The 21,399-nt window shown below is 45.4% G+C and overlaps 1 protein-coding gene across 1 annotated transcript; it reads left to right on the top strand.

The window, feature by feature from the left end:
* Window positions 1-1,607: 1,607 nt before the first annotated feature.
* On the top strand, window positions 1,608-12,230 carry LOC112194693. The gene is made up of 2 exons (XM_024334913.1): window positions 1,608-1,814; window positions 11,526-12,230. The coding sequence occupies exons 1-2, from the start codon at window positions 1,608-1,610 to the stop codon at window positions 12,228-12,230; spliced, it is 912 nt and encodes a 303-aa protein (XP_024190681.1).
* Window positions 12,231-21,399: the final 9,169 nt, after the last annotated feature.

Below are 21,399 nucleotides of genomic sequence, written 5' to 3' on the forward strand. Positions count from 1 at the left end.
CTGATTGCATGGACAGAGTTTGGAAACATTGCTTGGGATCTTGGGTACAGGTAGAAGCCAATTTCATACTTCTACAAGATGCCTAGGACTTACTGCAATGAGGGATGGATGCCAATTAGAAATGACGCAGATGCAGTTGAGATGGTGAAGCTTATTCCATTGAAGACAAGGCAGATTAGTGTCTTCATTATTGGTGGTGGGAGGAGGAAGAAGAAGGAGGCTGAGGAGGATGATTTGAGGCCAAAGGACCCAAATTGGGAGAATCCGTTGAATAGGTTAACATCAGCAGAGAGAGGAACGTGGAAGTAGAAGCAAACATTGCTGGGAGCAAGTTAAATAGGCTACATGTGGCAGGTTGTGGTTCAAGTAGAGTTAATGTGGTTGGTGCTGGAGATGTTAATGCAAGGGAAGAAGGGGTTAGCCACAAGGTCAAGTCACATGTGGTCATTAATTTGGACTCAGACTCAGACTTGGAAGCTAGTGAGGGTGGAAGACAGCAAAGTCATCGGACCTTTATTGGTCTTAGTGACTTGGTGCCAGATGTGTTTGCTTCTCAAAGTGTGGGAAAAGCTGGAAATGATAATTTTGGACAGGGGCAAAGGAATAAGGCCGAGGAGCAAGGTGAACTAAGAGGGGTATATAGCGGATTCTACAACAAATTCATTCCAAGACCTGGAGAGAAACATACTGTGCAAAAGAGGTGGCAAGGAAGGCTGCTACCTTGTGTGCTTGCTGCTGAACAACAAGAATCTGAAGCAGCTCATGTTCAATCAGGTGAACCAAGCCAGGTTGAAGCAGAACCAAGCCAACATCAATCAAAGGAAGGTGAAACTGAACCAAGCCAGGTTGAAGTAGAACCAAGCCAACATCAATCAAAAGAAGCTAAAGTGAACCAAGCCAGGTTGAAGCAGAACCAAGCCAACCTCAAGCAAAGGAAGTTGAAGTTGAACCAAGTGAGGTTGAACCAAGCCAACCTCAAGCAAAGGAAGCTAAAGCTAAAATAAGTGAGGTTGAACCAAGCCAACCTGAAGCTGCAAAGGAAGCTGAAGCTAAACCAAGTGAGGTTGAACCAAGCCAACCTGAAGCTGCAAAGGAAGCTGAACCAAGTCAATTGCAAGATGCTCCACCAAGCCAAGACTTTGAAGACAAACCGCATGGTGAGGAGGGGATAAGGGAAGAACAACCGAGGGTTGAAAGTGGTGGTCAGAAGGGAGAAAGGCCAAGGGCTGTATCCGGGGAGAACAACAGCAAGATCCAGAACAAGGGGGTAGGCAAGGGGAAGAAAGTTGCAGAATCTGAGAAGGGGAAGAAGGTTCCAGAATTTGAGAAGGGGAAGAAGCAACAGTTCAATGAAGCTGAGAAAGGCAAGAAGGTTGGTGTTGATTGTGGTGGGGTTGCTTCCAAGAAGAAGGGGAGACCAACAAAAGAACCGAGGTACAAAACTAGAAAGAGTAGTTCAAAGGTTTATGAGCAAGTTGAAGATTTTGATTCCAGCTCTGAGGGTTCAGATTTCTACATTGATAGTGATTTTGATCCACAAGATTCTGAAGATGATGTGGAGTTTGAAGCCAATGTGTCAAATCCCAGTGGTTAAAGAATATGGAAACATGGGATTTAGAGGACAATGTAGTGATGAAGGTGGAGAAACAGAGGAAGATCTAGGCAGTTTGCAGGGTTCTGAAATAGAGGAAGATGAGGAAGGGAATCCACTCCAGATCCCCACTTGGAGAGGTATTAAGTTGAAGAGTTGGAATAGAAGAGTGGACTTGAAGAACCCTAAGTTTGTGCTTGGCCATGTGTTTGCAAACAATGAGGTACTGAAAGAAGCTATAAGGGAGTGTGGTCTAGTGACTAGAAGAGGGTTGTGGTTTCATAAGAACAATAAACAAAATATTGAGGTTAACTGTCAGCTTGGGTGCCCTTTTTGGCTATATGCAAGCAACATTGCAGAGCTTGGCCCATCCACACTTGTCATCAAGACTCTGAAAGATGAGCATAATTGTTCCCACCTTACACATAGTCATCACCTGACTTACAATAGAGTTGCTGACAGGACCTGCCCCGAATTTCACCCTGAAATCCGAAGTGGCCCTGTGGGGCCCACCTTAGGGATAATTCTACCAAAATTTCGGCAGAATCACCCCTAAAATGGACTACCCAAAAACCTGTAAAACACACAAACACTTCAAGCAAACCAACCTTATACTCCTGGAGCCACCCTGCTCCCAATTACCAACAACTCCACTTTCACAAAACACAAAACTCAACAATATTAATCCCAAAGGTTACCAGAGCAATACTACTAATACACATGGATATAAAAAGAAGAGGAAAAGATCAAGGGACCCTACATTGCGGAAGTAGTGACAACTATGCCTCAAATGCCATGTACGCCCGATCACAACTAATAATGCCTGCAAACTGGGCATTTGAAACCGAAAGGCCAAGGGGAAAGTAGACGAAAAACGTTAGCGTGAGTGGACAAAAATAAACAATTTAAAAGAAAAAAGATTTCATACTTTCCCACATTTATTCTCTTAAAAATCTGATGCATGCAACCATAAGAAAACACATTTAGCTTTAAATCCAAGAATTTCAAAACGATAAACTGACTAACCTCGCTAGTCACAACATTCGAAAAGATATATCGTAAAACCGAAATCTCGTTTCTTAAGAAGATAAGACTAGCCCCGCTAGTCAAGCACAATAAGATATGGGGAAGAAGTATCACCATACAAAAGAAGGGAGCCTCCCAGGCTCGGGTCGAAGTGTCCCACACTCTGGAGCATCCCATGCTCTGCTCGACTCACCCTCGAACACATAGTAAGCAGGGAGGAGTACTAATAAGGCTCGACTACTCCGACGTGAGGAGGAGAACTAAATGGCGACCCATGTATGGCGGGTAAAAACCATTCAAATCAAGTAAATCTATAGGGCTTCCCCATAAGTCCCGCAAATAAAGAAAACACGGGTACGATTCCCAACCATGCCCGGAAATTCTCGTAAAAAGTCGCATAAATCAACAGCATGTCCCACACGCTAAAAGAATAATTAGATCATCATCCAGGCATTCCCAATGCCAAAACCGAAAGTCTAATAAATAAATAAGAAATAACTTCATCGAAATCTCATTTCGAAAATCTTTCCAAAAATCTCAAATCAATGAATAGAAAGATACTTAATTCTGGAAATCACCTCGGAAAATTACTTCAACGAAATTTAACATAAATCACAGACTCAAAATCGAGCATAACAACTTCAATTTGAAAATCCAATTGACATCGTAATAAAATATTTAAATCCGTTTAATATGCTCGATAAATTAAAACAATAATATAAGTCACTAATTCATTCCCAAATCAAATCAAGACAAATCAACAATAATTTCCCGAGGCAAAATATAATATCATGGATCAAATAAATAAATAATTAATTCGGGAAAAACATTTGCATGCATCCATATTTAAAAACAAAGGTCCACTCACAATACTGGTTGGCGCCCACGCAAACGTGTTCTTTCGTCAAGCAGTAGCTCGATATATTGTCCTGTACACAATTATATTTTCGTAAACGGCAATCCGATAAAATAAATACAAACCTAAACGAAACCCGAAAATCCCTATCTCCATTACTTCTCAAATTCCACCCAAATCTCTCGCACAACACCAATTCCTCAATTAACATATTCCACAACGAAAACGAGGGAAATCCGACGGCCCGGATTTCCCTCAATTCAATCACAAAACTCCAAACTTCGGAAATTCACAAACAATTCCAAACTCTTCCAAAATTCACCAAAATCACATATTCAACCTCTTCAACATTTATAGGATTTAATTGGGCTAAAACAGGAATTAAAAATCAACCCTACACGCCTCCACGCGTCACCCACAGTGGCGGCGCGTGGGGCCCTGGCGCCGGTGGTCACCACCTCCGATGGCCACCAAATTTTGGCAGCACCACCTACTCAACAGTCCAAGCATTTTTCACAACTACAACAAGTTCCAATTTTACCTGTAAGTGATCGAAATTGGTCGATGAAGTTTTTTCCAAAAAAACCCAAGAACCCTAGGATTTGAAATCGTCGATTCGACCTCCACACTACAAATCGTGGCTCAAGGCTATGGGCAAAATGATCCTTGGCAAAAACCGAACCTTCGACGCCGGTTTGGTAGCCGGAGACGGTCGGAATTTGAAGAATTGCAGGAAAACCCCAATCTGCTGCAGTTTGCTTCTTGCCGTCGATTCTCGCTTCTACGGCCAAATCTCCGTGGCCTACGGGTACTATCGTGAAGCGGGGGAAGTAGGCGTGCCAGTGACAACATGTGGCTTGTCGTTTGGTCGCCGGACGGCGAAGAAATGGACAGAAGAAGAGGAACAAAACCGGAGGAGGAGAAAACTCGGGGGAGAGGAGAGAGAAGGTAGATTTCCAGAAATAGAAATCTACCACAGTAACTTCCTATATATAGAAAGTTACCATGAACAGTAACTTTCACATTTTCGCTTATAACTTCCGCATATGAACTCCGATTTTTATGTACCACACATGCACACGCACGGTTTAAAGTCCTCTACGACTTCCATGAAGAACATTTTCTCAAATTTTGACCCGAACGAAAAGTCAACTTTTTAGGGCCACTAAAAGTATCGAAACAGAGTAAAAAGTGAAAGTAATTGTCGTTTACCGTCCAAATGACTAGTAAACCGATAAATTTAGGTTCGGGATGTAACTGTCTCCCCTCCTTATAAAATTTCATCCCCGAAATTTACATACTGTAGAAGTAGAAGTGGACACACACACTGATCACTCAACAATGGTATAGCTAAGATACATAAAAATGTGCAAATCTGATCAAGTCGTGTAGAAATTAGCTTCAAAACTGATCCAAGAGCTGGCTAAGTAAAACTGAGAGGTCTACACTTAGGAAGAACAATTCTTAAGGTGAAACATGTCATGTCGCTAAATTGATCAGTTTTAATAGCGTTCCTAATAAATTCACCATCTTACTTCCAAACATTACCAAAAATTCTTATTAACTAAAGGAGAAAAATCGTCAAAACATTATGTTCGAAGCAACCCGTATTTGGTTCGAACATGTAAGTAGAAACACATGGTAGAATTTCAAGTATAAGACTCAAGGTTAATTTAAAGTCGGTTACTTGAACAAATTACACTTTAAGTACCACATAACGGAAAATCGACTCTTCCTTTGATTAAGTTTTCTTTTACAACCTCATGTCAACTACTGGCTCAGATGCAAGGTATCGACATCACAAACCATTCGGTCGGAATAGTAGCATTTGTAACCTCTTCAAATACGTCGCACGGTGAAGTTCCACCCCGTTCTTCAACAACATTGTGATAATATATCAATCCATACTTAATACATTTCCCTTCGTACGTGCGCTCATAGGGTAACCCAACCGCTACTAATAAGCCACAAGATAGTCACTGTTAACCAACAAGTCCAAAACAAGTAACTTAGCTACCCCAAAACAACACTTCCTCTTTGCCTATTGTGCACAGATTATTGATCAAATATCATTCACATAAAGGTTCCACAATTGTCAAGTATAACAAAGGTAGCTCCGAACAACCTATAAGTTTTTAATCATGTAAGTTATGGGGCCACTACACTTCCGTTGCGCTACACTGATACCTGACTAAAAATCATTGGTCCAGCCTTGAAATGACGTTCCGAGTCGACTAGGAAAACTCATTTGATAGTTGCTATGCTAGCCACACTTAATAGTATCTCAAACTGGCTAACTAGCATTGTCCCTCAAAAACTTCCTATAGTTATAATGTGGTGGAAAACTCTTCTAAATCAAATGTGTTTCAAGGAATCTACTAATTACCAATGTCCCCAATCAAAACTGCTAAAACTCCTCACCTGATAGTGTTTACTTAATGGTACGCAACGAGTACCATGTCGTTCGAAACCCAGTGCAAAGCAAGAACCATAACTACTCACTCTAGTCCAGCCCACAGACTCAAATCCAGGAGGAGATGCATCACACTAAAACTATTCTTAGCTGAGGCTACACTTCTTTAATAATCATAGGTCTAAAATCTGGTTGAATCCATGTCATTCTCGCTGGCCTCTAATGCCACAATTCATAATTCTACTTTATATGCCAATGTAATTCTCACAACCGAAAACACCGCTATCCGTATTATTAGATACTTCATTGGAATTCTGATCAAATTCAAATAAATTAGCTTCCTTAGATAACTAGAAAAACTCTCTCTCCTAACTGCTCCACTAGTCCCAAGTAGAACATTTCTAACCATCTGTCCGACATCACCTCATAACAATTCTACTACATGTATGACATTATAGAAAAGTTCTAAATTCTGTATGTGTCAAATCCTCTAATGGACACATACCTCTAATGGACTATGATGCATCCAACAACACTAGAAATTGCTCCAAATCTGACCAACAGGAAAATAAATTCAACATTTGAAATGAAAAAAAATCCTCAAGCTGGAATCTGGTCAGAGACCACAATCTCAATAATATTCACAGCATCCCTTGTTGACTCAACAGTTATAAAGTATAGATATGCCCTCAAGCATTACCGAAAAGTCTTATCCACTACTAAGCAAAAATTTGCAAAAACTCTTTTGCTCAAAACAACCTGGAGAGAAAGTCGAATAAGAGCCCAAATGGAAAAGCTCAAAGTCAATTAATTAAACAAATAACACTTTGCGTACCACATAAACACAGTCTACTTCCCAAGACAGGAAAATAAGATACCGAAGTTCATTATCTGATGTTACAAGAATCACTAGAAATTAATCATGTCAAATAACGTTGAACTTGCAAGTACTAGAATATAGTCAACTCTTCTTATTTAACTTAAGGCCAATGCTGATAAAGGACGACGATCCTTACCGAAAAGAGGATAAGATAGCCACAAATCCGCTCCTCGATCGACGCTTAACTTATAAAATTTCAGCTACAACAAGAATCCCTATGACTTTCCTGTGCTAACCAAAATTGTACCAAAAACTTTCCAAATCTTCTCACCAAGAATTAATCCAATAACATCACTCAATCATAGTAGCTCAACAATTAGTACTTAAATATCTGTTGAATCCTTGATAGAACATAAGCCCAATCAATTTATTCCAACTCAACTCCTACTTCCTGTTCAAGTCGTCTTACCTTTAGATAAATGGTGACCAGATTTCATTCATACCAACAACTTCCTATACATTTCCAATTAAGGGTCACCAGGGTGGCAAAGCTTGCTCAATTCCTCCAAAGAAATCCATTACATATATTCGATTCAAGCAATAATCAATCCCCCAAGGTAGCTAACACAATTCACAAGATCTTTTCTGAACAATCCTTAATAAAAATCAAAGGACACCCGTCCAACATCTTGTAGCACACCAAGTGATATCCGGATCCGAACGTGGTCCCACCACAATAATGATCTAATTTTCCTCAAAGTAATCATCACTGAAGTACATCACTTACAAACATGCTACAATACCTTCCACCCAAAATAACAAGAGTCTTGGTCAAGCCTTGACTTAAAATATTTCCGGAGCCAACTGAAAACTTATTTCCTTAAAGTTATTCCAGCAACCGCTAATATCATATCACAACCCATCCGTCAGGCAAAACTTCCACCAAGAGCCTATCACAATTCAACCTTCAAGGCTCCATGATTCAAAACTCGAATCAGATTCCGTATCACATAGTAATTCCGTTCGAACTTCTATGGACACCCATTTGCATAATATCACATACGAAGAGTTGATTCCAACTCTCCCAATTATTTACCGACCAAAACCGTAACTCTATTATAAAACCTTAAGCATTCTTCCGATTTCTCGAACTTCAAGCACATATCAACAACAAAAACCCACTCATGTTCATCTCCCTACTCATTACCATCCAAGACTCAAGAAGACAAAACTATAAGTTGTGGTATCTGAAATCAATTTCTTTTATTCCAAGCAAAACTATGCTCATACACCCTGATTAGGTCAACGACCCAAACTAACAGTTTTAAAAAATCCCATTATACTTACAATTCTCATTTATTGTCATCACTACCCACTTATCAACATCAGTGACCATAACCACTTGAAAACACAACCTCTAGACATAACAGCCCAGAATATTTCTTCAATTTTCTCTGTTGTCTACCGGAGGGTGATGCGTACATGACGCCGACATAAGGCGTCCAGTTGGGATACATTCCAATCTGGATTCTCTATGAATGATTTCCAACAATGAGATTCACCAAGAATCTCCATCGAATTCCAGTAATATTCTACATGCCGCTTACAGGGCTGATCGTATCAAGTAACACATTCTCCAAAACTCGGTTCAAGGTCAGAACCACCATTATTATTAATTCCAATTCTAACAACAATCCTAATTCAAAAGGAATTATAGTACTCAGCAACAGCCCAAAACAATGGTCGCTCATCTCTAACCATCGAGTACAAAATAAAACTCCGGTCTCGCACCTTAACCATGCCCCAACAACTTGTCAGCATCGAGGAAGGGATAACCATAACATTTCCTCAAATCATATCTCATGGTACAACTCGAAACTTTAGAGTAGCCTTACTCTATCATTGTCAGGGAAAGGTGCAAGACATGTAAACAATCTGATACACAATGAAATTTCTATGAGGTCGGCGTACAAGAGGCATAGAACCTAAAGGGAAACCAACTAGATATGTACCGTACACACTTGATGAGTACCTCAGCACCGAAGAGTGTATGATGGGGAACCGCTGTAGTCGGGCCATCACTCGTGAGGCACTGAGTAACACCAAGCATATACGGTAACAAGATAGGAACAAGTCTACAGAATCTGACAACCTAATGCTCTGATACCAAATTGACAGGACCCGCCCCGAATTTCACCCTGAAATCCTAGGTGGCCCTCTGGGGCTCACCTTAGGGATAATTCTACCAAAAATTCAGCAGAGTCACCCCTAAAATGAACTACCCAAAAACCTGTAAAACACACAAAAACACTTATACTCCTGGAGCCACCCTGCTCCCAATTACCAACAACTCCACTTTCACAAAACACAAAACACAAAACTCAACAATATTAATCCCAAAGGTTATCAGAGCAATACTACTAATACATAGGGATATAAAAAGAAGAGGAAAGGATCAAGGGACCCTACACTGCGGAAGTAGTGACAACTATGCCTCAAATTCCATGTACGCCCGATCTCAACTAATAACGCCTGCAAACTGGGCATTTGAAACCGAAAGGCCCAGGGGAAAGTAGACGAAAAACGTTAGCGTGAGTGGACAAAAATAAACAATTTAAAAGAAAAAGGATTTCATACTTTCCCACATTTAATCTCTTAAAAATCTGATGCATGCAACCATAAAAAAACACATTTAGCTTTAAATCCAAGAATTTCAAAACGATAAACTGACTAGCCTCGCTAGTCACAACATTTCAAAAGATATATCGTAAAACCGAAATCTCGTTTCTCAAGAAGATAAGACTAGCCCCGCTAGTCAAGCACAATAAGATATGGGGAAGAAGTATCACCATACGAAAGAAGGGAGCCTCCCAGGCTTGGGTCGGAGTGTCCCACACTCTGAAGCATCTCATGCTCTGCTCGACTCACCCGTGAACACATAGTAAGCAGGGAGGAGTACTAATAAGGCTCGACTACACCCACGTGAGGAGGAGAACTAAATGACGACCCATGTATGGCGGGTAAAAACCATTCAAATCCAGTAAATCTATAAGGCTTCCCCATAAGTCCCGCAAATAAAGAAAACAAGGGTACAATTCCCAACCGTACCCAGAAATTCTCGTAAAAAGTCACATAAATCAACAGCGTGTCCCACAAGCTAAAAGAATAATTAGATCATCATCCAGGCATTCCCAATGCCAAAACCGAAAATCGAATAAATAAATAAGAAATAACTTCATCGAAATCTCATTTCGAAAATCTTTCCAAAAATCTCAAATCAATGAATAGAAAGAAACTTAATTCCGGAAATCACCTCGGAAAATTACTTCAATGAAATTTAACATAAATCACAGACTCAAAATCGAGCATAACAACTTCAATTCGAAAATCCAATTGACATCGTAATAAAATATTTAAATCCGTTTAATATGCTCGATAAATTAAAACAATAATTTAAGTCACTAATTCATTCCCAAATCAAATCAAGAGAAATCAACAATAATTTCCCGAAGGCAAAATATAATATCATGGATTAAATAAATAAATAATTAATTCGGGAAAAACATTTGCATGCATCCTTATTTAAAAACAAAGGTCCACTCACAGCACTGGTTGGCGCCCACGCAAACGAGTTCCTTCGTCAAGCGATAACTCGATATATCGTCCTGTACACAATTATATTTTCGTAAACGGCAATCCGATAAAATAAATACGAACCTAAACGAAACCCGAAAATCTCTATCTCCATTACTTCTCAAATTCCACCCAAATCTCTCCCACAACACCAATTCCTCAATTAACATATTCCACAATGAAAACGAGGGAAATCCGACGGCCCGGATTTCCCTCAATTCAATCACAAAACTCCAAACTTCGGAAATTCCCAAACAATTCCAAACTCTTCCAAAATTCACCAAAATCACATATTCAACCTCTTCAACATTTATAGGATTTAATTGGGCTAAAACAGGAATTAAAAATCAACCCTACACGCCTCCACGCGTCACCCACAGTGGCGGCGCGTGGGGCCCTGGGGCCGGTGGTCACCACCTCCGATGGCCACCAAATTTTGGCAGCACCACCTACTCAACAGTCCAAGCATTTTTCACAACTATAACAAGTTCCAATTTTACCTGTAAGTGATCGATGAAGTTTTTTCCAGAAAAACCCAAGAACCCTAGGATTTGAAATCGTCAATTCGACCTCCACACTACAAATCGTGGCTCAAGGCTATGGGCAAAATGATCCTTGGCAACCCTTCGATGCCGGTTTGGTAGCCGGAGACGGTTGGAATCGGAAGAATTGCAGGAAAACCCCAATCTGCTGCAGTTTGCTTCTTGCAGTCGATTCTCGCTTCTCCGGCCAAATCTCCGTGACCCACGGGTACTAGCGTGAAGAGGGGGAAGTAGGCGTGCCAGTGACAACTTGTGGCTTGTCGTTTGGTCGCCGGACAGCGAAGAAATGGACAGAAGAAGAGGAACAAAACCGGAGGAGGAGAAAACTCGGGGGAGAGGAGAGAGAAGGTAGATTTCCAGAAATAGAAATCTACCACAGTAACTTCCTATATATAGAAAGTTGCCATGAACAGTAACTTTCACATTTTCGCTTATAACTTCTGCATACGAACTCTGATTTTTATGTACCACATATGCACACGCTCGGTTTAACGTCCTCTACGACTTCCATGAAGAACATTTTCTCAAATTTTGACCCGAACGAAAAGTCAACTTTTTAGGGCCACTAAAAGTATCGAAACAGAGTAAAAAGTGAAAGTAATTGTCGTTTACCGTCCAAATGACTAGTAAACCGATAAATTTAGGTTCGGGACGTAACAGTTGCCAAGGAGGTTCAAGCAGACTTGTTGGTGGATGAAGATTGGTCCAGAAAAGGGATTCAAAACCATATCCAGAAGAAGTTCAATTTGGATGTGAGTGTACAGAAAGTTTCAAGGGGCAAAAACAAGGCTAAAAGGATGAATGAGGGGCATTACATAGATCAGTATAACAAGTTGGCAAGTTACAAGAAAGAGCTGTTGAGGAGCAACCCAGGATCCACAGTGGTAATAAAGACTGAAATGGTAGGGAAGGTGAGGAGGTTTCATAGGATGTATGTTTGTTTAGCTGCCTGCAAGAAAGGGTGGATTGAAGGTTGTAGACCCATTATTGGTTTGGATGGTTGCCATATAAAGGGTCATCACCCAGAGCAGCTGTTGTGTGCAATTAGGGTTGATGGAAACAATGGGATGTTCCCCATTGCATATGCAATTGCTGAGGTGGAAAACACAGATACTTTGAGGTGGTTTCTGGAGTACCCGAAATGGGATTTGAGGATTGAAAGGGAATCAGCTTACACATTCATCACAGACAAGCAGAAGGGGTTGGGGATTGCCATTGGAGAATTGCTCCCTTTAGCTGAACACAGACATTGTGTGAGGCATATGTACAACAACTTCAAGGCTAAGCATCTGGGAGAGGGGCTGAAACAACTTGTGTGGGATGCAGCTAGATCAAGCACAAAGGTTTAGTTCAAGAAGCACATGGAGGAGCTGCAGCAATTGGATGATGTGGCCTGGAAATGGTTTGAGGACAAGAATCCAGAACAGTGGAGTAGGGCGTATTTCAGAGAAGATTCAAAATGTGACTTGTTGTTAAATAACTTGTGTGAGTCATGGAATGCAGCTCTCATTTCAGCAAGGGACAAGCCTATATTAACCATGTTGGAGAGGATAAGGATGGAATTGATGTTTAGAATGGCAAATAGAAGAGTGGCAGCACAGAGATGGAAGGATATGGTTGGTCCAATGATTAAGAAGATTATTGACAAAGTGGCTGAGAGGACTAGCTGTTATAGAGCCTATCATTTGGGAGAGTTTGAGTTCCAAATTACTGGAGGGGGAGATCATGGCAGCAAGCATGCAGTGGACTTAAGGATGCACACATGTACATGTAGGAGGTGGCAGTTGAGTGGCATTCCTTGTGTGCATGCTATTTTTGCTATTAGAACCAAAAAGGCAGATCCTGCTCTCTTTTGAGATGATTACCTACTGCCTTCTACCTACATGGAGTCATACAATCCAATTATCCATCCCATTGCTGGTGAGGATGATTGGGAACAAGTGGATTATCCAATAGCACCTCCCTCTTACAAGAAGCAAGCTGGCAGACCAAAAATGAAGAGAACTAAGGAGCCAGGTGAGAACAAGGCACCTCCACCAACCCCTAACACAACCAAAATGCCAAGAACCTACTCCAAGATGACATGCCAAGTATGCTTCAAAAAAGGGCATAATAGATTGGGCTGCCTAAGCACAAAGGCAAAGAAAGCAGCAGCACAACAAGCAGTAAGTAATACCTTTTATTTTAATTTTTTTAGGCTGATTACACATCATGGAGTTAATGTTAATAGACTCTTATCTCATTTCAGGGAGAAGGGAGTTCCAATGCAGCCAAGGAAAACAAGAAGAGGTCAAGGCAACAAGTTTGTGATTTTATGTTCAGCACTTGTTTTAGTGACTCAATTTGTTGACTCATTGCAGCTTGTTTGGGTGATTCAAGTATTTGTTTTAACCATGTGCTTGCTGCTCTGCTTATACTTGTTATGGCTGTGTTGAATTGTTTGTTGGGTTCAATATGGATATTGTTGTGTTGACTTGTTGGATGTGTTGTGTACCTACATGTGCCAGAACGAGCATAATTAGCTATAATGAGCCACGCTCATTGTACCGCCAGAGGTACCGACTCCCACCAAAGGGGTGACCTGCGAAGGCACGGCCAGGCAGGCTACCGCTTGAGCCCTGGACCGCCCCCAGATCACCGCTGACGCACCGCCACGCGCCGCGTCAAGATAGCATCAGAAGCTCCAGACGCTGGGAATCGAAGCACATCAGTCCCACATCCGAAACAAGAAGAAGATCAATCTCTTCCTCAACTATAAAAGGTTCTCTCCTCTCTCCTCATTAATTACGCAATTACTACTCATTTATTGTTACGATGCACATATACAGTGACTGACTTAGGCATCGGAGAAGTGAAGACTGCCCAACGCGGTCTCCCTCTGACGCCCTGTCTCTCGTGTTGCAGTAAACGGAGATTATCTAATCCTCGGAGTAGCGGTCCGCCCACCGGACCTGCGTTAAACAAGGATTCGGCTACCGCCGGACTTGAGCATTAACATTGGCGCCGTCTGTGGGAAACCTTGAACAAAAGGTCATCCCGCCACAATCACCATGACTAATGATAGCGGGGGAACGCTGAAGAGCAGGCAGATCAATCTGCCATTCCCCAACCCACCAACCCAGCGGTAGGCATCAACCGCGCGTTATTCACCACCCCGGTCAACCCCGGCGGTGAGACAAACCAGAGTAGCAGCCGCCCGCCAGGTCAAGACCTCGCCTCTCTATATGAGCTGGGACTGGCGGATCTTCACAAAGCGAATAGAGAGCGTGAACAAGAACGCAAGGAAAAGGCCGAGGCCCAAGGCAGGTGGCCACGCTTGTGTCCCGCTTTGATGAGCTAAAGAAAACGCTGGAGGCAACCGCCAACCCAGCGCGAAGCGAGCAGTCACGAAGCACCAGGCACAGCCGACCCGGTACAGGAGCATTGATACCAGCACCAGTCATGCATATGCAGGTCCCGCTGCACCCACCAGAGCTAGCGGGAATGGGACCACCCCCTATACCCCAGCTAATGCTAGAATAGGAGGCAGAGTCATCACTGCACACCCACCGCTCGAGACCTCGGGCAAGAACAGAGGGAAACCCACCCGCTCCCAGGCGAGGATCAGTTCAGCGGAGTACCCGGCTAGACCCCGCCCGCGATGCAACAGCTCAAATATTGGAAAGGATGCAGCAGTTGGAACAAAGGTTAATCCGGGCGGAATCAGGCACCCCAGCACCAACTTCAAATCCACTTTTCGCGTCCAGGCCAGGACCATTTACCGCTGCAATTTTGCTAGCCGTCAGACCGGCGTATGCAAAGACTCCGAAAATGTCACATTATAGCAGTAAGACTGATCCCTTTGTCCATATGGACACCTTCAAGAAAGTCACCAACAACAAGGGATTCGATGACGCCACCCTGTGCCACTTGTTTTGTGAAACGCTGGATAATGAGGCAATGAATTGGTTCTTCGAGTGCCCGCCGGGATCCATTGACTCATTCCAGGCATTATCGCACGCTTTCCCTTCCCTGTTCATCCTACTGTCCGCCGGGCACCACAACACAAGCCAACTGTTCAACGTCAAGCAGGGTACGGAGGAGACACTGAAGGCATTCGTCACAAGGTGGCGAGCGGCAGCATCTCAGTGCCGTGATCTTGATAAAACAATGGCTTCGGCGGCTTTTAAGTAGGGACTCCTCAAAGGGCCATTTCTCTATCACCTCAACTACAATCATCCAAATGCGGTGTACGACCACCTCATGAGTGAGGCGGTCATTCATGCCCAAGCAGAATTCATCACGTATGAAGACACCCCACCGCCACCAGCAGCATTAGCAAAGTCGGTACAACCCTCCTTTAGTCAGCAGGGGACCGCTAACAAAACCTCCACACCTCCAACTGACAAAAAGAGGGAGTGGCAGTAGGGCCAGTACCAAAACAAGTGACAGAAGGACCAACACTACAAGGGGAACCGCCCATCCCATGGGGACAACCGCAACAAACATACGGAGTCTTCTCAGCGGTACGCAATGTTTACAGTCCTCACGGCCTCATATGAAGAAATATACAATCAGTGCAAGGATCAGATCCCACTGCCGCCCCCAGGAAAATACCCAAAAAGGGGAAAGCCAAGAAACACCGGCAGGTGGTGCAAATACCACGAGGACAGCGGTCACAATACCAACAGCTGCAATGCCCTTAAAACGGCCATTGAGACCTTGTACCGTGACGGCAAGCTTGAGCAGTTCAAGGTGCGCGAACCCCCACCTGTGATCGCCGACATTGAGCCCATGGGCCGCATCAATACAATCGACGGAGGTGCTCCAATCACCAACATGTCTCACAGAGCTAGAAAGCATTTTGCGCGAGCTAATCACCCAAAGGAAGTCTGTAACATCCGCTACGAAAGATCCGCCAAACTCCCAAGGTCTGGTTGGGAATCTATTACCTTCTCAGAGGAGGAGGAACGCGGAGTACTTCTGCCCCATGACGATCCCTTCTTGATCGACGTGATTCTGGGCAAAATGTCAGTAGGAAGAATCCTGGTTGATAGCGGGTCCGCTGTCAACGTTATATTCAGTGGTTATTACAACGACCTTAAGCGGAACAGAAAATTGCTCCAAGATCATGAACCACTGCTCAGCTTCTCCGGTGACGTCACGCAACCGCTGGGCTCTGACTATATGCGGCTAGTTATATGTACTAGTCCATGTATGGCTGAAATACATACGGAGTTCATAGTTGTCGATTGTTTCAGCTCATACAACGCCATCATTGGTCGGCCAGCGCTCAACAAACTCAAGTGCATCATCGCCGGGTACATGCTGCTCATGAAGTTCCCCACACCCAAAGGCACAGGCTGTGTCAGGGGAAGTCAACAGTTAGCATGCGAGTGTTATTCTACTACTATAGCACAATCAACCCGCCGCCATGAGATCCTGGCGGTAGGCAGTCAGGCACAGCCACCAAACATTTTTGAGGATCCCAGGGAGGACGAAAAGAAGTACGTAAAGAATGAGCCGGTTAACCCAGAAACATCACTGAGGGTTGTCAGCATCTCGGACGAGCACCCTGAGCGGACAGTCCGCATAGGCGCTCAATTAGACCCAGACCTGGCGGCGGAGCTCACTCAGTTTCTACATGACAACGCTACGGTCTTTGCCTGGTCATATGCAGACATGCCAGGTATCTCCCCTGAAATCATCTCACACAAGTTGAGCATCAAACCATCCTTTTACCCTATCAAACAGAAACGCAGAGCCTTCGACGAAGAGAAGTACCGTGCTATAAGAGAAGAGGTTGCCAAGCTCCAGGGCATTGGGTTCATCCGCCAAGTCATCTATCCCCAGTGGATTTCCAACCTGGTTATGGTCAAAAAGGCTAGCGGCAGGTGGAGGATGTGCGTCGACTTCAAAAACCTTAACAAAGCATGCCCGAAAGACAGCTTCCCCCTACCCCGCATCGATCAACTCGTCGATGCAACCGCTGGACACGAGCTCCTCAGCATGATGGATGTGTTCTCCGGCTATAACCAGACCAGGATGCATCCCGACGACCAGGAATGCACCACCTTCACTACCGATAAAGGCCTATACTGTTACAATGTGATGCCTTTCGGTTTGAAGAACGCAGGGGCAACCTATCAGCGATTGATGAACGCCATGTTCGCGGAACATCTGGGCAAGATAATCGAGGTCTACGTAGACGACATGTTGGTCAAAAGTATAAAAGCCAGCGGACATGTGGCAAACCTAAAAATCATAATAACCATCCTCCTGACCTATGGTATGCGCCTCAACCCAGAAAAATGTTTCTTTGGTGTCATCGCCAGCAAATTTCTGGGGTATATTGTCAATGAGCGGGGCATCGAGGCCAACCCTGATAAGGTGCAAGCCATCCTCAACATGAAGGACCCAGAATGGAAGGTGCACGTCCAATGCCTCCAGGGCAAGCTAACCGCCTTGTCTCGATTCATCTCCAGACTGACCGACAGGTCTGCCCCATTTTTCAAAGTCCTTAAAACAACCCACAAGAAGGTCATCGACTGGAACCCAGAATGCCGGGCGGCGTTCCAAGGCCTGAAGGAATACCTGGCGGCAGTTCCACTCCTCTCCATTCCTGTCCAAGGAGAAACATTGTACATTTACCTAGCGGTATCTCAATCAGCGGTGAGCTGCGCCATCGTCCGGCGGGAAGGCCAGGATGAGCTCCCAGTTTTCTATGCCGGTAGGGGCATGAACGGAGCAGAAACACGGTATCCTCCATTGGAGCAGCTTGCTGTCGCACTCATCGTTGCTGCCAGACGCCTCCGCCAATACTTCCAATCCCATACAATCCATGTGTTAACCAATCAATCGCTGAGACAAGTAATGCAGAACCCTGAACATTAGGGGCGCCTCAGCAAGTGGGCCATTGAGCTCAGCGAGTTTGACATAGATTACAAACCACGAACCGCCATGAAGGGCCAGGCGGTGGCAGACTTCATCGCTGAGCTCACCGAGCGTCAGCCCGAAACCAAGATCGATGTACCACCCGTAACGGAAATGGTTACGGCCGTGGAGTCGGCTCCCCAACAATCAGACTGGAACCTACACGTGGACGGTTCCGCCTCCGCCAAGGCCAGCGGCGCCGGAATCATCTTAACAGGACCAGGGGGGCTTAGCATCGAATACGCGTTGAAATTCAACTTCAAAGCTTCTAACAACATGGCAGAATATGAGGCACTCATTGCTGGCCTACTCCTCGCCATTGATTCAGGGGCCGACAGTGTCAACATCTTCAGCGACTCTCAATTGGTCGTTAACCAGGTCAACGACAGCTTTCAGGCCAAGGACCGACAGTTAGCGGCATACTTAGGGTACGCCAAGACACTGCTCAAAAAATTCAAGTTCCACACCATCACACAAATCCCCAAGGAAAAGAACGCCAAGGCTGATTCACTGGCAAGACTGGCAACCGCCCAGCCACACCAAAGCCCAGCAGACACAAGAGTGGAGTCTTTGGACAGGCCAAGTATCACAAATGGCGGAGATCTTTAACATCGAGGCCAATCCTAGTTGGATGGACGAAATTATTCAGTACAAGCGCAACTGGACATTGCCAGGGGACAAGATCAAGGCACGACAGCTCCAGTGGAGAGCAACCTGTTACAACATGCAGAGCGGCAAACTTTACCGCCAAGGATTCACTCACCCCAACCTCCGCTGTCTAACCCCAGAGGAGGGAAAGGTCGTGCTGGCAACAATACATGGTGGGGAAGGCGGAAATCATTCAGGTGCCAGATCCTTGGCTAATCGCACAATGCGACAAGGCTACTTTTGGGGTACGCTTGGTGATGACGCCCGGTATATAACAAATTCTTATCACAAATGCCAACAATATGCTGATCTTCCACATGCCCCGGTGGAACCTCTGTCGGTTATCATCAGTCCCTGGATTCACTCAACGTGGGGCCTGGACTTGATGGGACAATTCCAAACCGCCAAAGGTCAGTTCAAATACATCATTGTCGCCATGGACTACAACAGCAAATGGATAGAGGCGGAGCCTTTGACGGCAATAACTACAGCCAAGGTAATTCACTTCCTCTGGAGGAACATCTACTGCAGATACGGTGTCCCGCATGCAATCATCACAGACAACAGCACGCAGTTCAACAATAAAGAACTCATCTATTTCACCGCCAACTTGGGCACCAAGATGCGTTTTGCATCTGTCGCCCACCCCCAAACCAACGGCCAGCTCGAAGTGGCAAACAAGATAATCAAGAAACTGTTACAGAAGAAGCTCGCTGAGGCCAAGGGTTTGTGGGCGGAGAAGCTCCCGGAGGTCCTATGGGCCATCAGAACAACCCCAACCTCCGCCACAGGTGAAACCCCCTTTTGTATGATGTTCGGTACTGAGGCTGTCCTGCCTATCGAGGTAACCCAACCAACCGCTAGGGTCGAAGGCTACTGCCCCGAAACCAACAGCGACGGCGTTAACCTCGACAGGGATCTACTAGAGGAAAAGCGAGACGTAGCCCATTTGCTCAATCTCCAGAACAAGCGGCGGGTATCACGTTTCTACAACGCCAGGGTCAAAGCCCGCAACCTCCAACTGGGGGACTGGGTAATGAAAGAAGTCATACCACCGCTAACAAAACTCCGCCCAACTTGGGAAGGTCCATACAAAATTGTAGAGGTCGTTAGCCCAGGCACCTTCTACTTAATGGACAAGGATGGCGTCACAACGACCCACCCTTGGAATACCGAACACCTTCGGTATTACTACAAATAGTTAATGACGCTACCCAAGAGCATCTTGACTTAGCTAAATTTTTGTTCAATATTTAGCTAAGGGAAGCTACCCAACGGGTACAACCCCGCTTTTGTAAACGCTGTTCAGACAACTATCAATGAAACGAGGAATTATTCAAACCATTGTTACCAAGTCTAGCATTGGGGGCAACTGGCAACGCCAGTCAGCGGACTATGTCGGCTACATTGTGCACTTGGACCAATTTTAATTCCTTTAATGTTTCATTCATGGCCAAAAACGAAATTGTCAAGACCTCTAGCGGTACACACATCATCACAAACAACAACAACAAAAAAACAGAGTATAGGAGCTCAGGTTCCAAAAATTTCATTTATATCCCAAAGAGAATTACATAAAATATTTATGCCTCAGCGGCTACAAAAACTTTCCTACTCCTATTTTCAGGGGTTGGCGGGGTTGGCGAGGTCGGCTCCGCTACCTTTGGCATTTCCACCGGCGGCCTGCGGCGGATGGGAACGGCTCGTCTGGTCGGAACCTCGGGCTGTGGGACTGGGGGTCTCTATTGTGCCATCCGCCCGGGTGTAGGTCTCCAAGAACCCAGCACAGGACACCTCGGACTGTGTAGGCGTCTGCTGGGAGTCGCCCTCTGGAAGCCCGCCACTCTCCCCGCTACCCGAGCAGGCTCCTTCAACATGACCAGGGGCGGCAAGGGGAGCGGTACTTGTTGTCGGCGGAGCTTCCTTAGTTGGCTGCACGATCGGCATCGACGCTTTCGCCCAGTCGATGGCGCCCTTCTGCTGCAGCATCTCCACATTGGCCAGGGCACCGGCCTTCGCTGCTTCGGTCAGTGCCTTCTTGTACTCCGATGACTGCTTGTATGACTCAACAGCAGCAGCTGCAGCACGGCTCCCCTCAGCCTCCAGGCGTGCCACTTCACCCTCTAGCCGCTTAACCTCGGCCTGTTTGGCGGCGGACTCCCGCTGAAGGATCTCAACCTTCTTATCCTTGGCGGCCACCCGATCCCGCAGCAGCGACATGTCTTGCTCCAACTTGGTGAACTGTTCGTTACACTCCAAGTGCCGCTCAATGGCAATGTTCAGCTTGCCACGGGCGTCTGTCGCATCGCAGTCGGCCTTTGTCAAGCGTCGCTCGACATCAGCCAACTTTTCCTGGGTCTTCCCCAATTCCCTCTGTACGCCCGCCACCTCCTCCCTGAGCTCCCGCTCAACCAGGGGCTGTTTTGAGGCAGCCTGGAACATCTCATGAAGCCCAACGGCGACGTGCCCAAAGGCTGTGCTGAAGGGCGATTCACTGACGGCGGTCGAACGAACAATCCCCTCCAGGCCGCCGAACCCTAGCCGCTCGCAGAGGTGATACAGGAAGTCCAGTTCACGGTTGTTGAGAAACTCGGCGTAAGCGGCAAATGAGTCTAGGTCGCTTGTACCCGCCGCTTTTGCCAAATCGAAGGTAGCCTCTGGCAGAGCCTGCCTTGACTACTTCGGCTGCTCCCAGGCCCCAGTTATCTCCACTTCCTCCTCTTCTCCGCCCGAGTCAGGTTGACGGCGTTTTCGCTGAAGCACCCGCGTGCTCCCAACAGGCCTCGCAGCCCCCGTCGGCTGCTCCAACCCCGCTATGGTCACACCCTCAGTTGGGCACACCGCCTTCTTCGGCACCCCGCGCCGTATTGCCGACGCTCTCTCTTTCCGCGGCGCCGCCTCGCTCGCCATGCCGATCCCCGCCTGAACAGCAGGCAACCCGTCACCACCAAGATGGGA

The sequence above is a fragment of the Rosa chinensis genome, chromosome 3, assembly GCF_002994745.2.
Source record: "Rosa chinensis cultivar Old Blush chromosome 3, RchiOBHm-V2, whole genome shotgun sequence".
NCBI classification, from domain to species: Eukaryota; Viridiplantae; Streptophyta; class Magnoliopsida; order Rosales; family Rosaceae; genus Rosa; species Rosa chinensis.